This window comes from Ptychodera flava, chromosome 11 (genome assembly GCF_041260155.1).
Source record: "Ptychodera flava strain L36383 chromosome 11, AS_Pfla_20210202, whole genome shotgun sequence".
Classification (NCBI taxonomy): domain Eukaryota; kingdom Metazoa; phylum Hemichordata; class Enteropneusta; family Ptychoderidae; genus Ptychodera; species Ptychodera flava.
The window spans coordinates 27,612,464-27,632,226 of NC_091938.1; the positions used below are offsets into that span (position 1 = coordinate 27,612,464).

The window sequence follows — 19,763 nt, forward strand, 5'->3', positions numbered from 1 at the left end:
GTTCACATTCTTCAGTCAGTGTGCTTAGTACTTTATTCACGGGGTTTGATAAATCAATTGATATCAACCACAGCTTTATTTCAAATCAAATACCCTTAAAAATAATACATGGACAAACCAGCAAAAATACAACAACTATAGATGCTCACTAGTAAACATAATACTATTGATTTTATTTTATTTTAAATGATTCTCAGACAAGTATTCTATTTTGTGTATTAATTGCTTTATATGATGGATGTACGCAAGTCTTTAAATTAAAATAAAAGGACTGAATCAACAGTAAGTAGCCTCCTGCAAAGTAAATGAATCGACTCTAACTTTGGTAAAGTTTGCTTTCAAGTTCGCTGTGTAACTCATACTTCTGATAATTGTCCTTTAGATGCATTGATCAAACATGACACATGTGCGAAGAGCTTTGCCATCTCGAGTACCCTGAACATTTATTGTCAATATAAATATCACTGTCTTTCTTCTGTACTGACCAATATTGTAAATGTAATGGCTAGTATTATACAGTTTATCGATGGCATGTAAATTTTCACGAGAACTGATTTTCATTTGTCAAGGGAAATTGGTCATAGAAATCAATTGCATTGGTTCCTGTATACTGCATGTTTACCATATACTACAAATGTTTTTGAAAATGTCCCCTTCTTACATGATGACATTACATAAAAAATATCATGCTGTATGATTTTCGGTTATAAAATGTACTCTGTAAATGGACAGTTACTGTTGGAAGTCATGGTACGCCAAGTAATGTCATTGCTTCATGGTTTTGACGTTTGAAGTCACGTGATACTTAACAAGTATCTATTCTGCATGAACGTAAGCATCTAAACGAAGTGAAGTTATTAGCATGTCATGTGTAATGCAAAAAGGTCGAACACAAACTGGTAACCTTACGTAATATTTTCTCACTTCACTACTTAAGGAAAAACGCGCTTAAAATAAAATAGGAGAAGCTGAGCAATGTAAATGACTTATCGAATAATATGAAAATATCATGATGTAGTGTGCGAAGATAGCATTTAGCTATCTTGATACTTATTTTGGGGAATTGCTTGATTCGTATGCGATATTATCTTGGAAACCAGACTGGTGATCGCCGTCTCCGATTGTCGAATAGTACACGTCCTGGTCCACATCATCTACGGAGAGGTCTTGACTTTCGTCGTCTGACGGCTGATACAGAACGTTTTCCGTGAAGTGGGAGTCAGGCTTGGGATTTACTTCATGTTCTCCAGACTCATAGATGTCGTTGTCAACAAAACCAGTTATGGAAGCGTTTTCGCGGGGCTGGCCTTCCGTACCGGTAACATCATCATTTGCTTCATAGGCGATGTTTTCTGTAAATGTATTCATCGGGAGACGGCGAGTCTCGGCGATATCCCCGTCCGGACCTATATCGCTGTACATATGGTCATATTCACCATTCTCGATTGAGTGAGACGAAACTGGATCGGAAACGCCTCCAGCTCCGTCGGGTTTCCCTCCACTTTGCCGGGGCTTTGCCTGTCCGTCGGTAACAGTGCAGCGAGCGTCTACGTCTCCATTTTCGCTTTTCCCACTTTCACCTAGAGGATGCATATCCTTTATGACATATGCTTCCTCGCCATAGTCTTCAAAACTTCCGTCAACGTTTTGATATGCCACGTTCTTCTTTACACCTGAAAGACAGTTCTTTCTGTCCGAATTCGGGTCATCGTTTTGCCCATTACCAAGTCCGCTCCGTTTGATGTTCATGACACTGTCCACTGTCTTGTCATCTCCAGCTTCGTAGATGTCGTTGAGAACAAAGCCAGATCCGATATTTAGATCGCCATCGCTTTCGTCAATTCCATGGTAATATCATCCGTCGAACTTTCACTGATGTTTATGTTACCCAAGCATTTACTTTTCCTAAGATCGTCGTGGACCTCGAGACCAGCATTCTCGTAAGTATGAATGTAATTGGAAGTTTTAACACGTTGGTTGTTTTTAGTATTGTTGAGGGTGGTACTGCCTTTCTTTTGTTCTGCTCCATTCACCCCTGATGTAGTGAGTTCATACGTCACATTGGGTAAATCGTTTACCTCACTTGTCTTAGGTTTAGCAGTAATTGATCTGTAGATAAAATCAAAACATCAGTTGTTACGTGTACTGTCAGCGTGTCTGTACTGAATCGCAGCGGAGTGCAGTGTTATGCAAGGTTGAAGGAGTCAATGAGAAAAGTACAAACTTTACAAATCTTGTCATGAATTAGGATGCAATATGAAAACACAGAACAGTTTTTATTTTATTTAACTAAAATGTCCCCTAGACCTGATGATGGGGGTGGTGGTGGTGGTTGTGATGATGGTGATGATAATAATGGTGTAGTGATGATGATGATGTGGTGGTGGTGGTGGTGGTGGTGACGACGGCAACAACAACAACAACGACGACGATGACGGTGATAATGATTGCGACAGCGACGATTCAAACAACGACAACAGCAACAACGATTACGATGATAATGATGTGGATGACAGTGATAATGACGACGAAATCGATGATGATTATGATGACTGTGATGTTCACATTAACAAGGGCAGGATGAAGAGGAAAGCTACGGAGTAACATTATGGACTCTGGCTCAGTAGACACTTATGTGTGAACTTACCTTCGATATAGCACAATGGCGGCAATGACGATCAGTATTATCATCACAAACAGCGCCATCGAAACAGTCACGGTCACTGACAAAGAAATTATAAGTAAGTTAATTGTAATGTGATTTGATCACTGAAGAAAACATTGAAAAAAAAATTGAAAAATATGACATCCATTGTGTTATAGTGAACGAGTTGGCATAAAAGACGGATTCGAATCGCGTCATCGCATAATTTACATGATTACATTGCCTGAAATATCGCATCAGAGAGTTTTTGTCTGAATGTTGCACTTATTGAAGTGTATGTAGATCAGGTTTAACTCGCTTACCTGCTGTTAAGCTAGTGTCGCCAATTTCTGTAACAACTAATAAAAATAAGCAAGACAGCGATCAGGATTTGTGTTCATACGATGAGGTTGTTCATGGACTAAATAGATCTGTACGATCAGCGAAATCTCTCGCATTTTATATTTTGAAAATTCCTAGTATGCACGATCCAGAAAATGATGAAACAGTTCTTGATTCTTCTTATCATACGTTAATGTAATGAGTAAGAAAACCGTCTAATCAAGTGGCAAAGCATTTTACTTCAATTAAAAAAATATTTCGAAATCAAGGAGAGGATTTTAGTTCTGTCGAGTAGAAAAAGAGAGTTTCGACTGTGTCACATCAAACGTTTATGAACGCAAGGAAACACGGATGACAATTTCTAACCAAGAGGGAGGGTGATTTAATAACTGTTTGTCTTATTTTTATACAAAGAACTCGTTACTTACGAGCGCAAACAGGAGCTGCTTCACTCCACTGCCCATTTGATTGACAGGTAATTGTCTCTGTTCCGTTTACGGTGTAGCCTTCATGACAGTGGTATGTGATATTTTTGCCATAGGTAAAATCATCGCCCACTGGGTCACCGTTTTCTACTTCACCTGGGTCACCGCACGAAACAACTACAGAGTATAAATGTAAACATTATTTAACATTTGGTAATTGTTTTGCAATGTTGGTAACGGCAAGGCCACTATTATCTAGGCCAACTCAGAGGGCGATATTGTAATAACAATCTAGAGGTTAAGGAGAGTATGCATTGCCGACATATTTCTAGATTCTCAAAACCCTACGATTTTCCGCAGGTTTGTTCGTATGGTTTTCCAGGACTTCATGTTGAAGCTTTAACTGGAGAGAAAATCAAAATTTTAGTGAAAATCAAAAATTTAATTTTTCCAACATGAAAAACTTATTCTTTTACATTACATTAACGAAACTTGCTGCGCATATGAGACTTTCAACAGCTTAGATATTCAAATTGCTGATTAAATTGATTCTATCCTAACAAAGTCGAAGATTTGAACAGCGGGCGTAACTATGACCAGTGTAACTCATTTAAACAAAATGGTCTCTGTGCAAAAATTTTTAGAAATGGCATACTAGGGCATGTATTCAATTTCAAATTCTTTTTTTTCTCAAAATTTCATTTCATTCGTTGACAGAAATAAATGTCAGTAAGGTTTTTACCGTTTTAAGCTTGGCATTGGTTATCATAGAGCCATAACCTTTACCATATTTCGGTGCAAAATCGCTCAGCAAGACCAAAATAGACCTGACGTAGCTTTTGCTCAGAACTGTTACATATCTTACTTTGACAAGTTGGTGCTTCTCCGTCCCAGGTACCAGTAGATTGACAAGTGATAGCGTCGGTTCCGTTCAGCGTGTAACCTTCATTACACTGGTATGCGACCGTATCTCCATAGCTGAACTCATCGCCGATCCGGACACCATTGTCTGGCTGACCAGGGTCACCGCATACCACGACTGTCGATAACCATGTAAATTTATAAAATGAACTGGTAAGTATACCGTTTGTCCGTGTTGTAGTGTGTACATATGTCTTTGGACAAGTAGATCTACCGCCAATGTATTATAGGGGTCAATTTCTTGTCCTTAGCATGATTGTAATCGTCAATTTTGGCTCGAATCAATTTGCTGCAGATTGTATATTATAACTCATTAAGTGTTGCCATTCAGGATGCATATCCAGGACAACTACACCAAAGTAGATTAAAACACTTATTTCAAACAGTTACGATAGCAGAGAAAGTCATTTAGAAGTTCTTGTTGATCAGCCACTTAATTGCATGATAATAAATGAACTTTTGCAAATAGAACTCATGGGCAGAAATACTACATAGACTTTGACGAAACTTGAGTACAGATATTACTCCATGGAGCTATATGTTGTTAGAGAGACATTTGGCTGTGTCTTGTATACTAAGCGCTAACTTTCATATTTGGCAAACCTTTGTTTCAATCAGTATATGAAAGTTGTGACAGAAAACACGGGAGCACTTTCAGCTCACGTCTTGTCACGTTATTTCAGAAGTCAGTTACATTGACTGGGATCTTTAAAAGTGCGGTTTATTCAGTGATCGACGTATCTTCAACTCTTTTACAGACTTAAACTTGTCAAACCGTGTGTGTGATAGCACAATAATCAGCATCTAACAGAAATACATGCAAATGAGCCGATGAATGCTAAAAGCCAACTACAAACCATGGCGTATAGCGAAGAAACCTGAAACATGCTTGAACGAGTGGTTGAAAATACAAACCATAAACATTGTTCTCTCTTAATGAAAGCGGTGAAGTACTTTCTGATACTCACTATAACAGGTAAGCAAAGGGATGCTCAGCGTGTGGTACTATACATCTATATTTAATTTGACACGCATCATGCGCAGTTGACATCTATTTTGCTACATGGCTTAGTCTGAGAGATTCATGACTTAGAAAGAAAACCATCTAAACGTTGACTTTGTCCGTTTGAATGGCTTACGCAATTGTTATCAAATGAAGGTCACACACGTACATCCACATTAAGCAGCCATTCCTACTACCGTGACGTATTTGTACTTGCAATCTGACGAGCAGTGTCAAAGCGACAACTTCGATTTGCTTTAATTTGCTACTTCTATCATCGATTATCTTCTATACAACTCCAAATTATGAAAAAAGAAGAAGTGTGAAAGTTGATAACATATTTAAATCACTCGTTTGTTCTTACTTGCACAGACCGGCATTTCTGTATCCCATCTTCCCCCTTCCTCACAAGTTATATTGGTGTAATTTGTTGATGATTCGAATCCAATATGGCAGACAACAGTCACCACTTCACCTGGTAGATAGTAGTCTTCTTCCGGATAAATATCACCATTCCCTTCGTTGTCAGTTGCAAGACATACACGCAATGCTGTACACGGAGAATTTAAAATGAAAGGTATCTTAAAAACAGTGAGCACTGTTCAATATGTCTAAATGACAAATGTGACATCATAGTCTCCCTCTCTGGTAAATTTCTACAAAAAGCACATGCGGCGGCAATTATTACATTTTTGTGTTCTTACATGCATGTGGCTATGCATGTGCATGATATGAAATTGTAGTTATGTGAATACATGTATAACACATTAATAACACTCTAGGATTAATCGTGTAAAACAAAGTTTTAGGAAACAGTTCTTTAATAAGAGAATGGGTACAGAAGGTCTTACGTAAAGATAGAAACCTCAATTTTCATAATATATGCGTAGGTTGGGAGAAACAGAGCCGATACTGTTATTTGATGGGATCATTGCTCGTAACTCCCTTCACCAAATAGCTCAACAAAATCTGTACTTGAAACACAGGCAAAAAAGTGTATTTAATGTCTTCTTTCACCTTCAAATCCCAGACTGTATGAGCCATTCGTAGTATTATCTCCGATCCCAGAGTACAGAACGACATAGGACACATTCGAACGAACTATAATCGTTTCCATTCCTGGGTCGTCTCCATGAACGTATGCTACAATCAGCTTTGCTCCGTCGTCGTACACTGACACGTTGTCTCCTCTTCGTAACTGCAGCTCCGTAAATCCCAGAGTGACGACGGTGCCTTCCGGCGTCGAGATCTTCGTCGTGTAGGTGATATTCGTCGGGTATGGGAACGGATACATTGGCGAGAAGACTGAACCGTTGTAGCTTGTGACGTACTCCTCGGTTGCTGCAAGTTTCGCTGAAATCACACAGACGGCGTGAAAATGAAATGTGAGAAAGGTAATGAGAATTTTTTGTGCAGTACATGGACGAATATTTGTTTTTCTCCATCCATAGATGCCGATAAAACAAACATAAATGAGCATATTCTGTCTTACAATGGCATTATCTATAATTGTTGACCCTTGGAGTGATGTAATTTTACCAATCAAAATTTTAGTGCAAAAATGTCATAATTTTTTTATGACCTTCCAGTGTTTTGTTTGTTTTTTTTTTTGGGGGGGGGGGGTTTCTTCGATAAATTTGGACCAAATGGAAATCACTATTCGTTGGCTACAGTTTTTTATGAAACGTTTGGCGAGAAATCTGAAAAAAATTACTTCGGTACTCAAAGGGTTCATTTTTATTTTAATGATTGTCCTTTCAAATCTTTTATGGTTCTCCTGCGAATTTATGTTCATATATCTAATTATTTTAATTGCTTACCATTTCTTTCACTCAAGACTATTAGGTTTATATCGTTTTACTTATTACATATGTACAAGAAAGAACTGCAAATTTTGCGAATTATTTTCCACGAGACTTGACCTTGTCTTTTAATCATCTAACACGATTGGAAAATGTGACCTATGGTACTGAACTACTTGTGATAGCTTTATGATAAATGTAATTAAAATTACTCGTAAAGGTAATTAAAATTACTCGTAAAAATGTTGTAATTGCATTCTGGTGTTACTTAATATGATATCTCCTTGAAATTAATAAGACTTTAAAACTAAATAATTTAGTTTATGGAGACCGATATCGACGATAGTCGTATTTCATGATATAATGTGCGAATATTTTACACTTCTTCTGAGCGGTTGGGGACCAAATAAGCAAACTACGCCACCAACGTTGGAAATTCAAAATGGCTTCTATTCTCTGCTAGATCACGGTGAAAACCTAAATGTTTCATAATACAAAGCTGACTGTAAACCTGTTACATTTAGATTGTCCAAAAATTCTTTACCTGAGGTTCATTTTGCAATAGGATCAGGAAAAACATGATTTTATGTTATAGAGAATACAGCTTTCACAGACTTTTATCAGTAGGACGGAAAGATGTTTACCAAACGAGTGCGAACAGTAATACGAAGCATGCGCTGTTGTAAAAGCTCGGCAGTGTCATCCCTTCAAAGCACGTTTTTGTCTTTCAAGCCCTTGGATCATAGATATCGTTTTAATATTTTATTTCTCATCTCTTGTATCAACCTAAAATTACCGTAGTCAGTGTCCCTACAACCAATCAATCAATGGTGCAATCAATGGGTTGACATGCTTTGGTCGATCGATTATCTATAGACATAATAGCGAAATTCGGTGAGGATCAAAGTGAACAAGATTGTGTCAAATAACATAGAATTTGTATCTCTAACACTCACCGTAACACGACGTCACAGGTTGCGTGGATAACAATTCATAAATGACAAAATGTTCGCAAACATTTCGACTGAAACTTAAACAACTTACATCGGAATTCCATTTCAAACCCGCATGGCTCTATACCGTCGCTGTCTATTAAGTCAAGAGCTTCCAATGAAACCCATAGTTTATTTCCTTTGGTATCAGCGACATTTTCGATGGGTGTGGCGTTGTTGCCATAGAGACCGATATCCGGCACTCCTTGTACATTCCCCATCTGTACAAAATCCTCGGAATATCTCAAAGTGAAATCCTGGAATGTTGATGAGATGACCGTTGCATAGGGTGCCTGTATCTCCCAACTGCACGTGCCATCTTTCACGTAGGATTCAGGGTAGAAAGGAGACTGGATGCTACCCGATGTTCCCTCGACAGCGCCTCCACATTCTGAAATAGAACAAGGCCGTCATTTCAGAGAGTATATCGCATTTTACATTCAAGGTATGCGTCACACGTTACCCTTAAACAGTGTTTCCGCTGCCCGCTCGCCAAATCGCAAATGCGAGAAAAAAGTAGCGTTTGGCGAGAAGATTTTGGCCAAAGTTAGCCAAACTTGCGAATCGAAAATTGCAACATGACGTCATCACTTTGTCTGTCCGCGCGCACATCGATGTCCTGCATTCAACTTGAGACGTCATGCTTTATCTCTCTACATCCCCGACCTTATGCGTCAGGAGATCCTATTTGTAACACATACAGTATGAATAAATTGTAACGAAATAACTCACAAATTAATAGTACCGCATGTATATCATGACTAGTTGACTAAAATGTTGGGTTTGACTACGCGCAATGTGTGATAACTCCGTGCAGTGACAGCCCTAGCCATGTCATCGTCAACACTGAAGGATCGTAGTGACTGTGAAACTAAGCAAAAACGGCAAACTTTCCTTTTTGACTTTGGCTGCTCCACCAATATGGGGGGAACCACCCCTACAACACACATTCTACGCGCAAGTAAAGCTATGAAATGGAAAGAAAGATTATGATCAATGTACGAAAGTCGACCGTGAATTTGGAAAGGAAGGTAGCGGCATGCATACGCATGGCATTTTTTAGAACGTAGAGCGAGTAAGGCACACCTGAATAGCGAAACTGTTCGTGGTGTATTGCTGCCAACAAGAAAATACCTTTACTGGCGTTAGAAACTTGTGTGAATTGGCTTCCTTAAATATAAATTCGCGACAATTTTCAGTGTATCACGGACCGTGGTGTATTGTGACGTGACATCGGACTTTCAGAGAAGGCGCTCGCTCGTCCGCTGAGTCGCCTAGTTCCGCATTCACATCGTGCAAATACGCTGCAAATACGCTAAGTCTTGTCGCGATATTTGAGCATTTAACTTGATCGTCAGTGAAACAAAAATATGTTTCTCCATATCAAAATGGTATATATTTGATATTTTACGGTTCTGTTTACATAATAGAGACGTGAACATTTGGATTTATGATCCGTGATTTCCGCGATCCATGGCAAGCTTGCTGTGATATACACACTGACGTCTTTGATGATGACCCCTGACCCGAGCGCCATTGATACGCTGTGCGCTGTCCGAGCGCCGAGCTTCGCTTGCTAAACTTCAAGCGTAAAGCAAATGTATTGGAAGTCTAAAAAAATGCACATATTTCTCAAGTCTGAGAGTATTTTACTTTCGAACTGCTACGAGAATGGATATCTGATTCGTTTGAAAAAACTAGTATGCTGAACCAGGTTTCGTGCCGTTGTCTGTAGCGATATGTACAGTATCGCACGATAGCGATTTCAGGTTTGTTACTGAATATAGTTGCATACGCCTAACTTTGGACAAGTGTCGCTCGCGTGGTGTCGCTTGAAATTCGGACAAATTTTATGTTTTATGCGTGGATGATGTTGGCACCTTGTAATATGAACCATACATTGGTGTTACTTTTAGTATCCATAGTAGCACTAACAGGGTTTATTTCCGTCATTCTTACGGAAAATGCAGACAAATATTTATTTTTGCATATTAATGAGAAAGAAATGACGTCATTTGTGATCAGTGGTATCGGCTTGGCTAATTGAAATCTCGTTTGGCGAATAATTTTTTAGGGCTTCTAGCCAAATTTGCTACAAGATTTTGGAACCCAGGGGAAACACTGCTTAAATCTTACATCTAATAATCTGACAATTATAGCATAAATGGTAAAACAAATGCTTCTAACGTACCATGAAAGTTCAAGTCAAAGTAGATATTTTGTCCCAGTTGTGTTGATGAAATCAAGCGTACCCACATTTTATTGGATGATGTGTACCCGACGTGTATTAGACCTGCAATGCAGTCCGATTGAGTGATATTTTTCAAAAGGGGAGCTTGGTTGTCCTCGCCATCTCGGATCTCTATATAACTTGAGACTTGTAAAGAACATCTGTCCATTTTGGCCGACACTGTAGAATATTCGTTGGTGTGTGCTTGCCATATACATTTTCCAACTTCCGTTCCTGGCCACCCTTCGTAGTGTATTCTACCACTTTTACCTCGAACATCACCCCCACATATCATTTCTGTTTGGAAGGAAACAATATAATGCAAAAAGAGTAAAAGAGTGATCGAACGAGAGGGAGGGGGAGACGGACGAACTGACAGACAGACAGACAGAGACAGACAGACAGAGCTACACAATTTGTCTATGTGAAGGTTTAATCGATGATTTTTTAATGACAGAATCGCCTTAAATTGATTTAGATCGTCTACTGCAAGGAATGAATAAACAAAGGAAAAATAATGACTTTATTCCGCTTTTGGTAGAGTAAGCTTAATGTCTACTTTCAATGATTACAGTAGTTTATTCATCTACAGATTATCGACGTTTCAAACACGATGAAATACCAAATTGTCCGCTTATCAACACTCATTTGTATGATCTAACAATCGAATCACGCAATGCTCGAAATCTTTGTACGATATTGCAGTTAATGTTCACTTCTACTTTGTTTCTAAATTTCAAAACTCTTTTTATCCAGCCGTCATGTGAACGTCGTAATTGTTTTTCGAAGAACAGAACGGTTGTGAAATTGGTTTTTATTGGCAACTTTTGACGCTGCACAGTCACTTTCCCGAAAACTAAATGTCAGACCCCGAAGTATTTCCACTGTGTTGGCAGGGCAAAATGTAGCAATAATGGCTGTGTTGTTTATCTGCTGATCTTATCCTGGAGTCGAGAGTGGCTTATTTGAAAACTTACACCTGTGGCCACTTTAGTGTTGATTAAGCCTGTCTGGTGCGAGCAGAAATTCTGTCTACAGAAAAGGCGTAAGATGGTGTGGGAATTGCAAGCAACTACGTAATGCAGTGATTTCCAACAAACACAAAGATGAAACCCTTCTGTCATGAAGAAAGAATTCATTTAGTTGATGGCACATACCATGCAACAAGAACTATCAAATGAGAACAATCGCTCTTTAAACAGCGTTTCTGTGATTTATGTATTACGAGTGAGGTCAGTTTTGATTAGTGAATATATTTAAGCATGCTGATGTAGTTGTCGCCAAATATACTTTCTACACTGCTTACGGAGAGAATTCGATTAGGAAAGTGATGAAATAATTGCTTACATCAAAGAGAAAATTTGCACTAAGCTGTCAGCAACTTAAGCAATTTTGTTAAGATCTTTGCTTACTTTACAATACATAATGCTCGAAGCAAGACATATCGGAATCATGTAATCAAAGTGTCTAGACAAGAGTTGGTAAGTATGCAAATTAGATTATTATCGGCTCATTTTCGATAATTATATCATTTTAAATCATAGTAGGTTTACAAGTTATGTCATATATTTTCTTGACAGAGCGAAAAACAATTAAAAATAGCAATTTTAAAGTTTTGTTTGCCAATGATATTGTAGTGGTTACTATTTCAATTCAAGAGAATGATGTACGGATCAGAATACTTATATATCTAACTTAATGGTTTCTGTACATGTCAATCGCTGCATGCATCGCTCGGCATATTTCTGTGATTATGATAAGATTTGAAAAGTAAAACCATCATCATCAGATGACATTGGAGAGTATGTTTGTTATAGAGGTCATTGTTAGTGGCATAGAGAAGAGTACGTACCACAACAGTTCCCGGTGTATCCAGCGTCACAAGCGCAGTAGTCCTCGCCGTAAGGCCGACCTTGAAGGTGGCAATCAGTTTCATCGTTGTTGCAGCTTCTGGTTTCTGACAGCTCGTAGTTACAAGACCCTCCACAAGATGCTTTTTAGTTACTGTACGTGTACGATTCTGTGTGCCGCCGGTACCACACAGCAGTGAACAGTCACTCCAAGAACTCCACGCGCTAACCTCACAATCAGACGGATTGCAGCTACGTCGGCGCCTGCGGAATATTCCGTCAACGGTATTATGCAGGTCTATGGTAATAAGCAGCAGTGCTAGGCCGCTTGAAAACCAGAACAGCAGATTCTTCATCTTGACAATAACGCAGCGACCTATGGAGTAAAATTATTATTCACATTTTTTTTCAGAGGAAGCGACGTAATATGTGTTTAGGGAAGATGCCGTGCTAAAAATCACATGAAATTATTGGTAAACACGAAACAGAATGGTGCTAGCATATTGACGGTGTATACTTCAAATTATTTGTCCATGTAGATAGTGCCTTAGGCCAAATAAAAAATATACTGTGTTTTGGTAACTCGACCTCCCCGAGAAAAGCTGCCGACCATAGACATTATTTTTTCGAATTGTTAAAACAATGAGTACAAATCAAAGTCTGTGAATGTTATGTTTTGGGTCTCTTCCAACAAAGATAAGAATTAAAGAATTCTCCCGGCCTATCTATCCTAATATTCGGAGGCATGTTAACAGAAGCATGCATTTTTTTATTTGGTCCCACCTTAAGTGTTCTTAAATATCCGATGCGATATGTATCCTTCATGACTATATGATTGAAAGCAACCTTAGATTGACAATATAGATTTTGTGGTGTGTATCTCAAATTATATAATAGAAACATGTATTGTGAAATCTACAAGCAGTATGTTTTTAAAGAACAGGGCATGCACATGCATGGAGCTGCTTAAGTGAAATCAAATTCACCGAAATAATTTGAAAAGATGGCGACTTTGTCTCTTTAAATAATAGTCAATGAAATTTTTATCATCGGGCTATCAAAGTATGGAATTTACTTTTAGTGAAAGATTAAATGTATGAACGATGTAGTAATTTAAGTCACAATTGAAAAACTTGGTATTTATTTGATAAAAAAACTATCTCTAATGATGTATGCTCTCTTTGGAAAACTTATTTAATTTGTTTTCCTGTCCCTATGCTTTAAGAAAATGATTGTGTGGAGCTGCTTGTTCTGTATTTTAATGTACCCTACGAAGAAAAAGGACAGCACGAACTCGTTTCCTTGTAGAAGATAAACTATGCAAATATTATTTACGGCTATTTCTCCTTTACAATTCATGTTTAACACTTCTGCATGGTTACAGTGTGGTTGGCCGCCCTGCCCTGACATGTCCTGTGATGACTCTTTAGAATAACATAAGTGGAGTTTATAGAGTACTCAAAACAACAGAGAGACCTTGAAATGCGACTGTGGCTTAAAATAATTGTGTTCCTGTAAACATGCTCGACAGAAAACAGGGTTTATCGGTCAGGAACTTTAATTGTATTTGGGTGTTGGCGGATGATAAACCAGCGAAATTTGACAAAATGATGCGTCATTCGAAAGGAAAAATTTAGGGTCCGCGAATTTTAAATGGGATAGGTAACGGGAAACTCACATTCTTTTATTTGGCCTTTATGATTGTTGTTTGATTTTATTGGAAGCATAAATAGTCAGTAAATACCACGAAATGACACATAAAAGACACAAGAGAGTTTCTCAATCTCAGTAAGTGTCGGTACCCTCGAAGTGAAATTAAGGTTTTGCAAGACGCCCTCAAAGAGACGTTCTTAAAGTAGTATCCGCCTCGAAAGTGAAATATTTAAACATTTGCTCAAACTTTCCTCAGGCAAACTTTCAGTCATTCTCTTTCAAAATCAAAATTAAAAATCATTGGTCGCCATGCAAATTCTGGTACTACAGAAACAAATTAATGAAGATTTACCAATATTTGACATTCAACGGCGGCCATCCCTTTTTTAACTCTAGAGCGAAATAAAATTTTCGATTAAGAGGGTGAAAATGTTTCTTACAGCTTTAAAATAAGCCCCCACTAGTGGTAGATCAGAAAAGAACTGTAAAAGTTTGAGATTCCGAATATCTGCCTCGAGGCGCATTCTACCTTAACAGATCCTCTAATCCGAACAGCACGAACAGACGATTGTGACCTACCCTACACTCCTAACTTCCAATCCTAACCTTCCCACCCTGCACAAACCGCCGGGCTCTTTCACTGTACTTTCAGTCAAGTTTCAATCAACGCAGTAGCTATCATGTGGGTAAGTTTGTACTGTCTCTTGTGGCCTTTGCTTAGGCTCGAACCCCCCCCCCCCCCCCTCAGTCATTCAACAACAACAATAAAAATGCAGGCGTTCTCATTTCGCAATGGCTGCGTTGGTTTTGTCTGTCACAGAAACAGTTAAGGTACGCCACAACGGCAAAAATATGCCCTCTGATCGATAAGTAAGTATTAAAGTTTCAAATCCAACTCACCTTGAACAGGTACTGCACGGCAGCGACGCTAAGGACTGAAAATAAATAACGACCGGGTGTATCGTTTGAAGATATCCGTCCAAAAGCAGATAACACACGGAACTAAGCAGATATCGTGTCCTGGCATTTTGACCGGTACAGAGTTCATATGCAAATGCATCTAAGGTTTGTGTAGCCGAAGACAAAGTAAACATTACTTCGTTGATAAAATGCATCTCATCTAACGTCAGCAATAATCACATGCTAGACTTTGCACGGAGACGGTGACAGCCATCCCATCTGGGGTCGGTATAGATGACCCCGGACTATATTCAGCTATGACATAATTTAAGGAGAATCAAACAGAGATTATCAGCCGTAAGTTCTGCATACATTAAAGTGAACAGAGTTTTTAGCTTTGTCAGTGCCTTTCCTGGAGCATTGGTGAAACAAGTCCACCGCATACAATTGCTAGACTCTGATTTCTTTAAAGTAACAGGCACTTCAATACAACGTGACCACAAACTGAGCACTTGCATCCTGGTTTAAGGTAATACACAGCTCGAAAAATCAATATAACGATACTTTGCTCAAAGCATTTTGAACCATGCCAGAATAATGAATAAAAATCAGGGGTCACCTGATCAAGTTTTAGATCGGATAAGCAAAGCACCACAAATTCAACGCGGTTTTTTTTGGACGTTTTTGGCACAATAAAATGTTTGGAGAAAATTAATTTTCGATTTTCAGAAAAGTTTCACATTCCAATTTCAATTTTCTCCGCAGATTTCAAATTTGGACAACAATATGAGAGCCCTTAGGGACATTTTTGAGAGAAAAATAATAATTATCTCGTGCGCACGAGATAATGGGTACGTGAAAATATCTCGTGCGCACAAGACAAAATGTCCCTTATGGGCTTTCATACCATACAAGCCGTACACCAGCATAATAAAATTTTGAGAGTAAGATAATCTATCTTGAGATCTAAATACGCTCTGTCTTAAGGTAGAGAATGCGCCTACCAAACTTTTACGACACTTTTTGGGACTCACTTCTGAAGCGTATGGAATATATAAAGTTTTTAACATTCTTAATTTTTGAAAATCTAAAGTGGATGTGAGAGATGGATGGCGGCCATTTTGAATTTCAAGTGTCGGTAAATATCTTGTAATTCGTTTCTTTAGTACCTATATTTCCCTTGATTGCAATTCTTGATTTCGAAACAGAATATAATTTAAAGTTTCCTTAAGGAACGTTTATTCAAAAGTTAATGTCTTTCGATTTCGAGGAGCGTAATGCCTTAAGAAACATATTTTGCCGGCCACACGGGTAACCTATTCATATGTCTGTATTTTATAGTTTTACCTTATCAAAAAAGTCCACACGGTGAGAAAGTGAGTATGAATTGATCGATTTAAGGGGTTAGCAGACGGGGAGGGGAAAAGCATGTGGCATACAGAGGAGATTCGGGAGCTTTGGTGTAGAGGAAGAGAGAAAGTAGGAATATTTCTACCAGTAGACGGAACGGAAAACATCAAATCGTAAGAAAGCATCGGTGGACAATTTTACTTTCTCTTCTAAATTTTGATTTTGTAAAAATACGCCATAATAGCATATTAATATCATAATATAATAACACATATTTACCATTTCTTTAAATTGGCTGGTTGTTTGTCTCTATTACAAGCAGAAGAGGAAGTCCCTTTGTTGATTCGCACAACAGAGGAAGTTAGAGCGTGGGTATACGGTATCATCCTTGAGGTTATTTTAATTTGAAATACTTAAAGTGCGATAGGTAACTGTCAATGCACTGTTTACAATTCATTGACTCATACAAACAATCGGAAAACAACAAAAATGTCGGAAATGAAACTGGGTCGCTAAGGTTATCTTCAGTAATTGTACAATATGAACAATATATGAGTGAAAATTCTCAGTAAAAATGTTCACAGACCAAAAGCACTGACACAATCAAAGGACGTTTCGTCAAAGTAAATTTTCATTATTTTATCAAGAAACGTACACTTCAAAATCAAAGCATGAAGTATTGGCCATATACACAAAAACAGTACAATGTACACTAGTTGTTGTATTCTCGAATACATCATGTCTTGGATACTTAATACATGTACAAGTAATACATGCAATACATGTACATGTGTCTATGACAGAGCTGTTGATGATTTTCTCCCAATATGAAATATGAAATGTTTGTGCTTGTAATATGTAAGTATACATGTATATGTATATAAGTATATATGCAAATGTTGTTAATATTGACTTTTACTATGTAATAAGTTTCTTGGTAAAAAATAATAGTGCTGTCACCTCACCTGTTACCTGTTACCTGTGTTAGGAAAAATGGACACAGGTACATATTTGAATAAAGGGGCATAAGGTGTACCTTTCGGCCAATCAAGTATGTTTTGTTCTGTGTATCGACTGCAGTTTCTTGTTCTACTCACCACAGCATGCTAGAATAACAAAATTGTGTTTGGTAAATACTCTGTATGTGCATGTGTAAAGATCGTAATCATTGATATTAATGACAAATGAATTCTATTCAACGCTTGAATTCAATTTTAAGCAATAATAATTCTGCTTGTACACTTATGGATGTGCTGGACTTTTAATCACGCTTCAGGGTTTAAAATAAAAAAACTGCAGTGGATATACAAAACAAAACCACCCAAATATTAGCCAACTGTTACATGTAAAGCTTAACTTTAACAACCCATACACATTTCATATTAATAGAGACAGCTTTTTCTTTCGAGTCCCCTCTTTAAGTCTCCAAATCTTTCCAAGTTCCATCCAACATAACCTTGATATTTTAAGTCCCCGTCAATTTCCCAGCCCCCTCCCCACAGAGGTATTTTGTGGTTGCAGCTTAATATTGAACTAAAGCCACCCTATGTACCACTCAGATTCACTATCCAGAATATACTGTCAACTATCGTCGAGTGTTATTTATTATTAGTCGACAATGAAAAGAATATGTTTAAAAAATATGAGTAAATAGTCTCTAACCCCATTAAACCGATATATTGTTGGAGTACCTTAACAGTCGTATAATGTATGTCAAAGACGGGTCGTCGATTCTCATGATACTATGAGAAGCTGTCTGACCGTAAATAAAGCATATCTATCTATCTATCTATTTATCTATCTATCTATCTATCTATCTATCTATCTATCTATCTATCTATCTATCTATCTATCGATCGATCGATCGATCGATCGATCTATCGGATCGATATCTGTCTTTCTGCCTATCTATCGACCTATATAATCTATATTTATTTATATATGTATCGAATTAATTATCAATCTAGCTAGCTAGCTATGCCGTCCATCCATCTATTCATCCATCCATCCATCCATCCATCCACCCATGATCGATTCATCCATCCATCCATCCACGCATGATCCATCCATCCATCCATCCATCCATTCACGCATGATCCATCCATCCATCATCCATCCACCCATGATCGATCCATCCATCCATCCATCCATCCATCCATCCATCCATGACCCATCCATCCATCCATCCCTCCACCTGCCCATCTACATATACCTATTCGCGATCCTGTGTTTAATCAAAGGAAGACCATGATAACCTATTGAGTGAGGCTTTTGTTATCAAAAATTATACGTGCCATGTTCGTAGCTGGAATATATAACAAAAAGAGGAAGAAGAATTACTTCTTCAATAAATGAGTTACAAACTGATGTAGGGGTGTGCTCGGCCTTGACTTCTCATCCGCTGTTAAAGCGCACAAGTTCTTCTTTTCGACTAACGTAGGCGAGGACAAGTCAGAAAGACTGCAGGGACACCGTGAAGAAGAAGCGAACGATACAGTAAATCTGACCTACCCCTGCGGTGACGTCGATTTTTAAACACATGACAAGTTGTTGAAACACGTGTATCATATTTCCACCATGACTTCACCTCTTCCCCTTTTTTCTATTTGAACAACTTTGTCAAGAAATCATGGTCGTTGAGACAAAATTGATGGATAAGCTTACATGCAAGATGATTTTTTTTAAAACTCCACAAATTCGGTGACCTTTGGTGATCCACTGTCGACTGATCTCAGCAGAGTTATCTTAAAAGAACATTGAATTACTGTTTTGGCCATATACAAGATATGTTTTCTAATCGTAATCGATTGATATTAAAGTACCAAATACATGTATGTTTCATGGTGTCATTTCCGTATATAGTTTGAAAACACACAAACATTCACAAATACTGGCAGAACAAATTGGAATCTGAACCTGCTTTAACAAGGCTGGTGTTATGGTTTATATATATAAGTTCTGAGGTTTTATTCTTACAGCGATCAAGTACATTCAAAAGGATAAAAGCTTGAATCACAGGCCAAGTCCCTTGTCCCATAAAAATTGTCTTTAATTTAAGGGGCCGTGGAAAATCAAAGTACGCACATGACATGTAATTTATTATGTTAAAGGGACAGCAGTTTTGCTCTACTGTGATTCCCACACGCCACTTCGCTCTAACCTTGAGCTATGCCAACGCACTCAATAGCCGATACTTAATCACCGTTGAAACACATGTTTTTGTTGTTCGTCAACCTGTAATGTCATCAACGGGGAATTAATTTGCACTTCAAAACTTTCGTTCAGGACTGGATCTTTTAGAGCCCCCAGTAAAAAAATGCAATTAGTTTCATTTGCCTTGCGCCTGTCTTAAATACCCAAGCTCCCCCTGAGTGTTCAAGTCTAGCGCCACCTATGTTGAACTAAAGAACTTCTAGTTTATGTTCTCTTACTTCGATGACCTCCGGTTAACCTTTTGTCTGATAAGGTTCGTGAAATAACAAACATATTGCAATTATTATCAATATGTGTAGAAATTGTTCCACATCCGTCGAATAAACACGACAAACGCTATCCCAATCTGACTATGCGTGAGTGGTTCAATTCTACTTAACGTGTAGTCACTGTCTCAACTGTCTAGAAAATTGTACAGTCATGCAATTGTTTGTACAG

The 19,763-nt window shown here is 38.1% G+C and overlaps 1 protein-coding gene and 1 long non-coding RNA gene across 3 annotated transcripts; one reads left to right on the plus strand and one right to left on the minus strand.

Annotated features, from left to right (window-relative positions):
- Window positions 1-15: 15 nt before the first annotated feature.
- LOC139143985 (seizure protein 6 homolog) lies at window positions 16-14,913 on the minus strand. 2 transcript variants are annotated; one of them, XM_070714611.1, is made up of 11 exons: window positions 14,763-14,913; window positions 12,212-12,585; window positions 10,321-10,656; window positions 8,182-8,520; window positions 6,353-6,688; window positions 5,700-5,885; window positions 4,277-4,450; window positions 3,415-3,588; window positions 2,968-3,003; window positions 2,648-2,723; window positions 16-2,109 (listed from the first exon to the last, which is right to left on the minus strand). In XM_070714611.1, exons 3-11 carry the CDS (start codon window positions 10,652-10,654, stop codon window positions 1,818-1,820), a joined length of 1,947 nt encoding a protein of 648 aa, XP_070570712.1. In that variant the 5' UTR covers window positions 10,655-10,656; window positions 12,212-12,585; window positions 14,763-14,913; the 3' UTR covers window positions 16-1,817. The 2 variants fall into 2 exon arrangements, with proteins under 2 accessions (XP_070570712.1, XP_070570713.1); XM_070714612.1 differs by having other exon boundaries at window positions 10,386-10,656; window positions 14,763-14,896.
- On the plus strand, window positions 4,375-6,629 carry LOC139143990 (uncharacterized). Its single transcript, XR_011554706.1, has 4 exons — window positions 4,375-4,485; window positions 5,091-5,308; window positions 5,708-5,912; window positions 6,540-6,629. It is a non-coding gene; the product is annotated as an uncharacterized lncRNA (long non-coding RNA).
- Window positions 14,914-19,763: the final 4,850 nt, after the last annotated feature.

What these genes read in the sequence shown, in the direction of transcription:
- LOC139143985 (XM_070714611.1), bottom strand. Translation starts at nt 10,654, where the DNA reads ATGATATGTGGGGGTGATGTTCGAGGTAAAAGTGGTAGAATACACTAC. An exon ending in AGCAGCTCCTGTTTGCGCTC is followed by an intron (nt 3,004 to 3,414) that starts GTAAGTAACGAG and finishes TATTTTTATTAG; the next exon opens with TTGTTACAGAAATTGGCGAC. An exon ending in CGACACTAGCTTAACAGCAG is followed by an intron (nt 2,724 to 2,967) that starts GTAAGCGAGTTA and finishes TTTCTTTGTCAG; the next exon opens with TGACCGTGACTGTTTCGATG.